At 48.5% G+C, this 13,047-nt stretch overlaps 1 protein-coding gene across 1 annotated transcript in view; it reads left to right on the forward strand.

The window, feature by feature from the left end:
- The first annotated feature begins 2,972 nt into the window (after positions 1-2,972).
- LOC120019925 (netrin-G1-like) overlaps positions 2,973-13,047 on the forward strand; it is a 155,632-nt gene continuing 145,557 nt past the window's right edge. The window contains exon 1 of the mRNA XM_038963336.1: positions 2,973-3,161. Coding sequence (XP_038819264.1) covers positions 2,973-3,161 — 189 coding nt within the window. The remainder of the gene's footprint in view (positions 3,162-13,047) is intronic.

Consider the following 13,047-nt stretch of genomic DNA (forward strand, 5'->3'; position numbering starts at 1 on the left):
TGGCGGCTCTGGACGCTCATGGCTCGCTGGCGGCTCTGGCAGATCCTGTCTGGTTGGCGGCTCTGGCAGATCCTGTCTGGTTGGCGGCTCTGGCAGATCCTGTCTGGTTGGCGGCTCTGGCAGATCCTGTCTGGTTGGCGGCTCTGGCAGATCCTGTCTGGTTGGCGGCTCTGGCAGATCCTGTCTGGCGAATGGCTCTAGCGGCTCCTGACTGACTAACGGCTCTGACGGCTCGGGACAGACGGGCGGCTCTAATGGCTCGGGACAGACGGATGGTTCAGACGGCGCTGGGGAGACGGATGGCTCAGATGGCGCTGGGGAGACGGATGGCTCAGATGGCGCTGAGGAGACGGATGGCTCAGATGGCGCTGAGGAGACGGATGGCTCAGACGGCGCTGGGGAGACGGATGGCTCAGATGGCGCTGAGGAGACGGATGGCTCAGATGGCGCTGCGGAGACGGATGGCTCAGACTGATCCTGTCTAGCGGAAGGCTTTGGCTGCTCCTGTCTGGCGGAAGGCTCTAGCGGCTCCAGTCTGGCGGAAGGCTCTGTAGGCTCATGGCAGACGGGCGGCTTTGCAGGCTCATGGCAGACGGGCAGTTCATGCGGCGCTTGGCAGACGGACAGTTCAGGCGCCGTTGGGCAGACGGCAGACTCTGGCCGGCTGAGACGCACTGAAGGCCTGGTGCGTGGTGCCGGAACTGGAGGCACCGGACTGGAGACACGCACTTCAAGCCTAGTGCGGGGAGCAGGGACAGGGCACACTGGACTCTCAAAACGTACTATTTGCCTGGTGCGTGGTACCGGCACTGGTGGCACCGGGCTGAGGGCACGCACATCAGGACGAGTACGGGGAGAAGGAACAGTGTGTACAGGGCTCTGGAGACGCACAGGTGGCTTAGTGCGTGGTGCCAGAACTGGAGGCACTGGGCTGGAGACACGCACCATAGGGAGAGTGCGTGGAGGAGGAACAGGGCTCTGGAGACGCACTGGAAGCCTGGTGCGTAGTGTAGGCACTGGTGGTACTGGGCTGGGGCGGGGAGGTAGTGCCGGAAATACCGGACCGTGCAAGCGTACTGGCTCCCTTGAGCATTGAGCCTGCCCAACCTTACCTGGTTGAATGCTCCCCGTTGCCCGACCAGTGCGGGGAGGTGGAATAACCCGCACCGGGCTATGTAGGCGAACCGGGGACACCATGCGTAAGGCTGGTGCCATGTAAGCCGACCCGAGGAGACGTACTGGTGGCCAGATATGAAGGGCCGGCTTCATGACATTTGGCTCAATGCCCAATCTAGCCCTACCAGTGCGGGGAGGTGGAATACCCCGCACTGGGCTATGCACACGTACAGGAGACACCGTGCGCTCTACTGCGTAACACGGTGTCTGCCCGTACTCCCGCTCTCCACGGTTAGCCTGGGAAGTGGGCGCAGGTCTCCTACCTGCCCTTGGCCCACTACCTCTTAGCCCCCCCCCAAGAAATTTTTGGGTAGTACTCACGGGCTTTTCGGGCTTCCGTGCCAGACGCGTCCCCTCATAATGCCGGTTCCTCTCTCCCGTTTCCTCCGCTCTCCGAGCTGCCTCCAGCTGTTCCCATGGGCGGCGATTCACCTCCACTTTAGCCCATGGTCCTTTTCCTTCCATGATCTCCTCCCAAGACCATAAATCCTGCTTCGTGCGCTGTCCGTTCCTCCCGTTACACCGCTGCTTGGTTCTGGTTATTTGGTGGGTGGTTCTGTAACGGTAGTCCTCCTCCTCTACAACCGAAGAGGAGGAGTAGTGATTGAACCAAGGCGCAGCGGGTTGATATGACATAATTTTAATAAAACAAGACGGGAAAAACACGAAACGAAACCACTTGAAATAATAAACAAAATATCAAAACAAATGTAGACAAACCTGAACTATACGAACTTACATATAACACTAAGAACGCACGAACAGGGAAAATAGACTACACAAAAGGAACGATGTACAAACAAACCGAACAGTCCCGTATGGTGCGACAAACACTGACACAGGAGACAACCACCCACAACGAACACTGTGAAACAACCTACCTAAATATGACTCTCAATTAGAGGAAACGCCAAACACCTGCCTCTAATTGAGAGCCATACCAGGCAACCCTTAAACCAACATAGAAACAGAAAACATAGAATGCCCACCCAAACTCACGTCCTGACCAACTAACACATACAACAAACTAACAGAAATAGGTCAGGAACGTGACACTATGTTTGTTATTATAAGTAACCAGATGGTGACTACAACTAAGTTATTAAGTCTTTGACCACACTGTGTGGTTAAAAACTAATGCTTCCTACACTTTAAGTTAGACGAAATAAATGGAGCCGGCCGGAAAAGCAATTGTCTCAAATGTAATTTACTTGACGTATAGAAAATAATCATTTTGTATGGTATTCAAATAAGGATGAGATTTTACATCGAAGCAAAGAGAAATATAAAGTGTATATTTCAGCCAAGCCATTATCTAAGGGTAAGAATGGTCCAATAAGACAATTGTGTGTGTGTGTGTGTGTGTGTGTGTGTGTGTGTGTGTGTGTGTGTGTGTGTGTGTGTGTGTGTGTGTTTGTGTGTGTGTGTGTGTGTGTGTGTGTGTGTGTGTGTGTGTGGTCTATTCTCTGAAACGCCAGAGCTACTAATCCAGTCCTTTAACTCTGCCTTCAACCTGATCCTTGACTGTCCAATAACCTCCTCTCCTTCTCTCCCACAGGGCACTGACTGACTGACAGCCACAACGATGAATAAAGAAACACCAACCTAACAACATCACACACACACCCATTGGCTCACGAGGAGGAAGATACAACACATTGGCCCCGCCCCTTCACACTGTCTTTGGACAAAAACAAAAAACAGCCGCTTAGTCACGATAGGACGAGGAGAGAGCCGCGATGCTTTGTACGGTGATGTTGACCCTGCAGGCGTTGTGCGTGTGTGTGTGTGTGGCCATGCAGCAATATCCAGCTGCCTGGGGCCACTATGACGTGTGTAAGAGTCAGATCTACACAGAGGAAGGGTTAACGTGGGACTACATGGCCTGTCAACCAGAAGCTACAGTCATGACCAAGTACCTGACCGTCAGCCTGGACCCGCCCAATATCACCTGTGGAGACCCACCTGAGACATACTGCACACTGGTGAGTACTGGCAAACACACACACATAAACACACACACACGGCACGGACATATCTTGGTGAGTGTGATGGATGTACACACACACACACACACACACACACACACACACACACACACACACACACACACACACACACACACAGCTGACTGTGATGGTGATGAATGAGAAGGTTGGTTTCAGCCCACAAACTCTATTGTTCTGTGTTACACAACGGGATGTATGCACACACACACACACACTGTTATGTACAGTTGAAGTTGGAAGTTTACATACATCTTAGCCAAATACATTTAAACTCAGTTTTTCCACAATTCCTGACATTTAATCAGAGTAAAAATTCCCTGTCTTAAGTGAGATAGGATAACCACTTTATTTTAAGAATGTGAAATGTCAGAATAATAGTAGAGAGAATGATTTATTTTCAGCTTTTATTTCTTTCATCATATTCCCAGTGGGTCAGACGTTTACCTACACTCAATTAGTATTTGGTAGCATTGCCTTTAAATTGTTTAACTTGGGTCAAATGTTTAGGGTAGCCTTCCACACTTTTCGCACCAAAGTACTCTAGGAGACAGAACGCATCTCCTTCCTGAGTGGTACGACGGCTACGTGGTCCCATGGTGTTTATACTTGCGTACTATTGTTTGTACAGATGAACGTGGTACTTTCAGGCGTTTGGAAATTGCTCCCAAGGATGAACCAGACTTGTGGAGGTCTATAATTCTTTTTCTTAGTTCTTGGCTGATTTTCTTTAGATTTTACCATGATGTCAAGCAAAGAGGCACTGAGTTTGAAGGTAGGCCTTGAAATACATCCACAGGTACACCTCCAATTGACTCAAATGATGTCAATTAGCCTATCAGAAGCTTCTAAAGCCATGACATCATTTTCTGGAATTTTCCAAGCTGTTTAAAGGCACAGTCAACTTAGTGTATGTAAACTTCTGACCCACTGGAATTGTGATACAGTGAGTTATAAGTGACATAATCTGTCTGTAAATTGTTGGAAATATTACTTGTTTCATGCACAAAGTAGATGTCCTAACTGACTTGCCAAAACTATAGTTTGTTTACAAAAAATGTATGGAGTGGTTGAAAAACGAGTTTTAAAGACTCCAACCTAAGTGTATGTAAACCTCCGACTTCAACTGTACACCTGGGTGTGTGTTTGTGTGTGTTTGAAGTGTGGAGAGGGGGAGAATTGCAATATTATCAGTTATGGACTACATTCTCATCCTGCCCTTGTTGATGTCTGTTCCCTCTACAAGCAAGATGTTCCCCCCGCTGTGCCTGGTGATGTCATAATGCTGAGTCTACCTTCTCAGTCAAACCAAACACACGTAATAGAGATGTTTCATTTGGACCGTTGTGTGGCTTTTGCGGCCGTATTACAGAGCATCACTAAATATGACTATATACCAACATAAAAAGTGGGTGCTGAAAAAATAATTTTCCTCCCTAAACTCCAGATGGCACAGAGACGTTTAGTGGCACGGCAAGATGAAAGAGAGAGAGAGAGAGGAATGTCTCTCTGTGTGTGTGTGTGTGTGTGTGTGTGTGTGTGTGTGTGTGTGTGTGTGTGTGTGTGTGTGTGTGTGTGTGTGTGTGTGTGTGTGTGTGTGTGTGTGTGTGTGTGTGGTGGGGGGGGGGGGGGGGGGGGTGCATTATTTTAAGGCAAGGCAGAGAGAGAGACAGAGAGAGAGAGACATATTCTGTTTTATCTGCTGACATTCCTAGCGGGCACACAGTCAGACTGGCACCCTTGACCTTACCCTCAGAAGCCTCTCACAGTTACTATAGCGATGTGTTGAGCACACAGATGAGCTCTGTTAGGCAATCAGAAGGCACCATGCTGGTCAGAACCAAGAAGCTAATCCCACCAGAGTTCTAGTTCAATATTCTGAACAGACCGTGTCTGTGTCCCTCTGACATTGGCTCTGTTCGAATACCCATACTTAAAATAGTGTATACTACATATTAATGAGTATATACTACATTCTATATATACGATTAGTTCATTGTAATATACTGTAAACAAACGGCATCGTTTCAGTTGAGAGTACTAGCTCTTCGCCTGTCTACGGGAAATTGATGCTGTTGCTATGCAACCTCTTGCTAGCTGCTTAGCATAACAACTGACTAAAACCAAATCAAACGTTTATTAGTCACATGCGCCGAATACAACAGGTTTTAGACCTTACAGTGAAATGTTTACTTATGAGCCCCCAAACCAACAATGTAGTTTAAAAAAAATACGGATAAGAATAAGAAATTAAATTAACAAGTGATTAAAGAGCAGAAGTAAAATAACAATAGCGAGACTATATACAGGGGGGTACCGGTACAGAGTCAATGTGCGGGGGCTCCGGTTAGTTGAGGTAATATGTACATGTAGGCCGAGCAGTTGCCATACCAGGCAATGATGCAACCAGTCAGGATGCTCTCGATGGTGCAGCTGTAGAACCTTTTGAGGATCTGGGGACCCATGCCAAATCTTTTCAGTCTCCTGAGGGGGAATAGGTTTTGTTGTGCCCTCTTCACGACTGTCTTGGTGTGCTTGGACCATGTTAGTTTGTCGGTGATGTGGACACCAAGGAACTTTAAACTCTCAACCTGCTCCACTGCAGCCCCGTCGATGAGAATGGGGGCGTGCTCGTTCCTCCTTTTCCTGTAGTCCACAATCATCTCCTTTGTCGTGATCACGTTGAGGGAGAGGTTGTTGTCCTGGCACCACACGGCCATCTGTCATCGACAAACTTAATGATGGTGTTGAAGTCGTGCCTGGCCATGCAGTCATGAGTGAAAAGGGAGTACAGGAGGGGACTGAACACACACCCCTGAGAGGCCCCTGTGTTGAGGATCAGCGTGGCGGATGTGTTGTTACCTACCCTTACCACCTGGGGGCGGCCCGCCAGGAGTCCAGGATCCAGTTGCAGAAGGAGGTGTTTAGTTCCAGGGTCCTTAGCTTAGTGATGAGCTTTGAGGGCAGGCTAGTTGAGATCAAGTTCTCATTTGCATCTGCGACCTGGCCAAGATAAAGCATAGCAATTCGACACATACAACACATACAACAACACAGAGTTACACAAAGAATAAACAAAACATACAGTCAATAATACAGTATAAAAATACAAAACAAAAAGTCTATATACAGTGCGTGCAAATGAGGTAAGATAAGGGAGTTAAGGCAATAAATAGGCCACAGTGGCGAAGTAATTACAATATAGCAATTTAACACTGGAATGGTAGGATGTGCAGAAGATGAATGTGCAAGTAGAGATACTGGGGTGCAAAGGAGCAAGATAAATAAATAAATAAATACAGTATTGGGATGAGGTAGATAGATGGGCTGTTAACAGGTGGGCTATGTGCAGTGATCTGTGAGCTGCTCTGACAGCTGGTGCTTAAAGCTAGTGAGGGAGATATGTGGCTCCAGCTTCAGTGATTTTTGCAGTTCGTTCCAGTCATTGGCAGCAGAGAACTGGAAGGAAAGGCGACCAAAGGAGGAATTGGCTTTGGGGGTGACCAGTGAGATATACCTGCTGGAGCGCGTGCTGCGGGTGGGTGCTGCTATGGTGACCAGAGAGCTGAGATAAGGCGGAGCTTTACCTAGCAGAGACTTGTAGATAACCTGTAGCCAGTGGGTTTGGCGATGAGTATGAAGTGAGGGCAAACCAACGAGAGCATACAGGTCGCAGTGGTGGGTAGTGTATGGGTCTTTGGTGACAAAACGGATGGCACTGTGATAGACTGCATCCAATTTCTTGAGTAGAGTGTTGAGTATTTTATAGATGACATCGCCGAAGTCGAGGATCGGTAGGATGGTCAGTTTTACGAGGGTATGTTTGGCAGCATGAGTGAAGGATGCTTTGTTGCGAAATAGGAAGCCAATTCTAGATTTATTTGGGGATTTGAGATGCTTCATGTGAGTCTGGAAGGAGAGTTTACTGTCTAACCAGACACCTAGGTATTTGTAGTTGTCCACGTATTCTAAGTCAGAGCCGTCCAGATTAGTGATGCTGGACGGGCGGGCAGGAGTGGGCAGTGATCGGTTGAAGAGCATGCATTTAGTTTAACTTGCATTTAAGAGCAGTTGGAGGTCACGGAAGGAGAGTTGTATGGCATTGAAGCTCGTCTGGAGGTTTGTTAACACAGTGTCCAGAGAAGGCCCCGATGTATACAGAATGGTGTCGTCTGCATAGAGGTGGATCAGAGAATCCCCAGCAGCAAGAGTGACATCATTGATGTATAGAGAGAAGAGAGTCGGCCCGAGAAATGAACCCTGTGGCACCCCCATAGAGACTGCCAGAGGTCCGGACAACAGGCCCTCCGATTTGACATACTGAACTCTATCAGAGTGGTGTTTTTCCCCCTGTGTGATGAGGGTGTCAGGTTCTTGTCCGGTTCTGGCATTTAGGTCGCCACAGACTAGTACATGTCCCTGGGCCTGGAAATGATTGATTTCCCCCTGTAGGATGGAGAAGCTGTCTTCATTAAAGTATGGGGATTCTAGTGAGGGGATATAGGTAGCACACAGGAGGACATTTTTCTCTGTTAAGGGCTGCAATCCCGGTAACGGGATCGATATGACAACAGCCAGTGAAAGTGCAGGGCGCCAAATTCAAAAAACAGAAATCTCATAATTAAAATTCCTCAGACATACATGTGTCTTATACCATTTTAAAGGTAATCTTGTTGTTAATCCCACCAAAGTGTCCGATTTTAAATATGCTTTTCAGCGAAAGCACCACAAACTAATATGTTAGGTCACACAAACCACAATAAGCACAGCCATTTTTCCAGCCAAAGATAGGAGTCACAAAAAGCACAAATAGAGATAAAATTAATCACTACCTTTGATGATCTTCATCAGATGACACTCATAGAACTTCATGTTAGACAATACATGTATGTTTTGTTTGATAAAGTTCATATTTATATAAAAAAATCGGAGTTTACATTGGCGCGTTCAGTAACAGTCAGTAGAAACATGTCAAACGATGTATTGAATCAATCTTTAGAATGTTGTTAACATAAATCTTGAATAACGTTCCAACTGGAGAATTACATTGACTTCAGATGAACGATGGAACAGAGCTCCCTCTTATGTGAACGCGCATGGTCAGGTCATGGCAGACTTGACTAATTCCTCTCTCATTCGGCCCCCCTTCACAGTAGAGGCATCAGACAAAGTTCTACAGACTGTTGACATCTAGTGGAAGCCGTAGGAAGTGAAAACTCATTCATATCTCACTGTTATTTCAATGGGATCTTGGTTGAAAATCGACCAGCCTAACAATTTCCACTTTCTGTTTGGATTTTTTCTCAGGTTTTTGCCTGCCATATGAGTTCTGTTATTCTCACAGACATAATTCAAACAGTTTTAGAAACTTCAGAGTGTTTTCTATCCAATACTAATAATAATAGCTATATTAGCAACTATGACTGAGGAGCAGGCCGTTTACTCTGGGCACCTCTGTGCACCTTTCATCCAAGCTACTCAATACTGCCCCCTGCAGCCACAAGAAGTTAATTAATATAATTTCCTTTTGAATTTCTAGCCAAATGTAAAATGTTCCTGTTTTGATTAATTTAATGGAGTGAGTTAGGTCTGCTCTATACCAAATTAGCATACCCCCTGAGTCGCTTCCCTGTTTCACACCTGGTAGTTTGATGGATGGGACTACCAGCTCTCTGTAACCTAGAGGGCAACCAGTGGATCCATCTCCTCTATACCATGTTTCTTGTAGGATGACAGTGTCTGTATTATCGATTGCTTTGATGAAGTCCAGGTTCCTGCTCTTTAGGCCAAAGGCAGATGACCTCAGGCCTTGGATATTCCAGGATAAGATAGAGAGACAGAGACAGCCAGAGACAGAGAAAGATAGCGATAGCCAGAGACAGATAGCGACAGAGATGTAGCGAGAGACAGAGAAATTTAGCGACAGAGATATAGCGAGAGACAGAGAAAGATAGCCATTGAGAGATAGCGAGAGACAGAGAGAGATATCGATAGCGAGAGAGAGAAAGATAGCGATAGAGATAGCGATTTAGAGAGAGAGATGGCGACAGAGAGAGAGAGATAGAGAAAGGCTGCTAAAGGCAGCCTGAGGCCAAACCACACTACCAACAACATTGGACACTTTATCAAACACATATCCTTCACTATCTCTATTTCTGTCTCGTCTCTCTCTGTCTCTTTCTATCTCTGTTTCTGTCTCTCTCTCTCTCTCTCTGTCTCTTTCAATTCAATTTCAATTGAAGGGCTTTATTGCCATGGGAAACATATGTTTACATTGCCATATTATGTTTATATAATGTACAGTGTTGTTATGATGTCATGATGTGCAGGTAGTTAAGATATGGGTTGTATTTACAACCGTGTTTGTTCTTCACTGGTTGACCTTTTCTTGTGGCAACAGGTCACACATCTTGTTGTTATGAATGCACACTGTGGTATTTCACCCAATAGATATGAGAGTTTATCAAAATGTGATTTATTTTGGAATTCTTTGTGGGGTCCTGTGTAATCCGAGGGAAATATGTGTCTCTAATATGGTCATACATTTGGAGCGGCAGGGTGGCCTAGTGGTTAGAGTGTCGGACAAGTAACCGAAATGTTGCGAGATCGAAAATCCCCAAGTTGACAAGGTAAAAATCAGTCGTTCAGCCCCTGAACATGGCATTTAACCCAGTGTTCCTAGGCTGTCATTGAAAATAAGAATTTGTTCATAAACAGACTTACCTAGTTAAATAAAGGGGAAAAAAATACATTTGGCAGGAGGTTAGGAAGTGCAGCTTAGTTTTTTACCTAATTTAGTCATCTCTTTAGAGCCAGGTCTGCCTTTGGCAGCCTTTCTCAATAGCAAGCCTATGCACACTGAGTCTGTACATATATTCAAAGATTTTCAGATAGCTGAGGAGACTCTTCTCCAGGTTCATCTCTCTGTAGGTGATGGCTTTGTTATGGAAGGTTGGGAATCGCTTCCACCACATACCAACACCACCACCCCACACATCAACACCACTACCACACACACCACCACATACACCACACACCATCACCACACACACCAACGCCACACATCAACACCACTACCACACACACCACCACATACACCACACACCACCACCACCACAAACACACCACCACCACACACACATTGAACACACCACAACCACACACACACACGCCACACATCACCACCACACACACCAACGCCACACATCACCACCACCACCACATACACCACCACATCACCACCACCACCACATCACCACCACCACCACCACACACCACCACCACCACCACTACCAACACCATCACACCACCACAACCACACAAACACCACCACCACACACACACCATCACACACCACCACCACACACACCACCACCACCACCACCACACAACAACGTCACACACACATCACAGCCCACCACACACACATCACCACCACAAACACCACCACCACCACATACACCACCACCACACAAACCACCACACATCACCAACACCACACCACAACACTCACCACCACACATCACCACCACACATCACCACCACACATCACCACCACATACACCACCACACACACACACACCACCACTACACACACCACACATCACCACCACATACACCACAACACAAAACACACACCACCACCCACACACCATCACACGCACCACCACACACACCACCACACACACACACACCACCACTACACACAACCACACACCAACACACACACACACATCACCACACACAACCACACACCAACACACACACACATCACCACACACCACCACACACACCACCACCCACACCACCACCACACACTCACCACCCACACCACCACCACACACGCACCACCACACCACACCCCACCACCTAACACACACAAACACCACCACCTAACACACACAACCACACACACCAACGCCACACACCCCCACCACCACCAATGCCACACGCCATCACACACACACACACACCACCACACACCACCACCTAACACACACCAACACCAAACACCACCACCTAACACACACCACCACACACACCAACGGCACACACCCCCACCACCACCAAACACACCACCACCTAACACACACCAACACCATCACACACACGCACCACCACACACCACCACCAAACACACCACCACCTAACACACACCAACACCAAACACCACACACCACCTCCACACACACCACCACAAACACCAATGCCACACACCACCACCAACGCCACACACTAACGCCACACACCAACGCCACACACCAACGCCACACACTAACGCCACACACCAACACCACACACCACCACCAACGCCACACACTAACGCCACACACCACCTCCACACACACCACCACACACCAACGCCACACAACAACGCCACACACCAACGCCACACACCACCTCACACACCACCACATACACCACACACCACCACCACCACCACATACACACAACCACCACACACACATCACCACATACACACCACCACCACACACACCAACGCCACACATCAACACCACTACCACACACACCACCACATACACCACACACCACCACCACCACATACACACAAACACCAAACACACATTGCAAACACCACCACCACACACACCAACGCCACACATCACCACCACCATCACACACACATCACCACCACCACCACACACACCAACACACACGCACCACACCACCACCACACACTCACCACCCACACCACCACCACACACACGCACCACCACACCCCACCACCTAACACACCAACACCAAACACCACCACCTAACACACACCACCACCCACACCAACGCCACACACCCCCACCACCACCAACGCCACACACCATCACACACACACACACACACCACCACACACCACCACCAAACACACACCAACACCAAACACCACCACCTAACACACACCACCACACACACCAACGCCACACACCCCCACCACCACCAACGCCACACACCATCACACACACACACACACGCACCACCACACACCACCACCTAACACACACCAACACTAAACACTACACACCACCTCCACACACACCACCACAAACACCAATGCCACACACCACCACCAATGCCACATACTAATGCCAACCACCAACACATCACCACCACACATCACCACCACACATCACCACCACATACACCACCACACACCACCACACACACCACAAAACACACACCACCACCACAACACGCACCACCACCACACACATACCACCACACACCACCACCACCACACACACCACCACACACACCATCACAAACACCACCACCACACACCACCACCACACACACCACCGCCATCACACACACATCACCACCCACCACCACCACACACACCACCACACACGCACCATCACAAACACCACCACCACACACCACCACCACACACACCACCACAAACACCACCACACACGCACCGCCACACACACCACCACACCACCACCACACACCACCACCACATACACCACCACACACACCACCACACACGCACCACCCACACCACCACCACACACTCACCACCCACACCACCACCACACACACGCACCACCACACACCTCACCACCTAACACACACCAACACCAAACACCACCACCTAACACACACAACCACACACACCAACGCCACACACCCCCACCACCACCAATGCCACACACCATCACACACACACACACACCACCACACACCACCACCAAACACACCACCACCACACACTCACCACCCACACCACCACCACACACACGCACCACCACACACCTCACCACCTAACACACACCAACACCAAACACCACCACCTAACACACACAACCACACACACCAACGCCACACACCCCCACCACCACCAATGCCA

This window comes from Salvelinus namaycush, chromosome 25 (assembly GCF_016432855.1).
Source record: "Salvelinus namaycush isolate Seneca chromosome 25, SaNama_1.0, whole genome shotgun sequence".
Taxonomy (NCBI): Eukaryota; Metazoa; Chordata; class Actinopteri; order Salmoniformes; family Salmonidae; genus Salvelinus; species Salvelinus namaycush.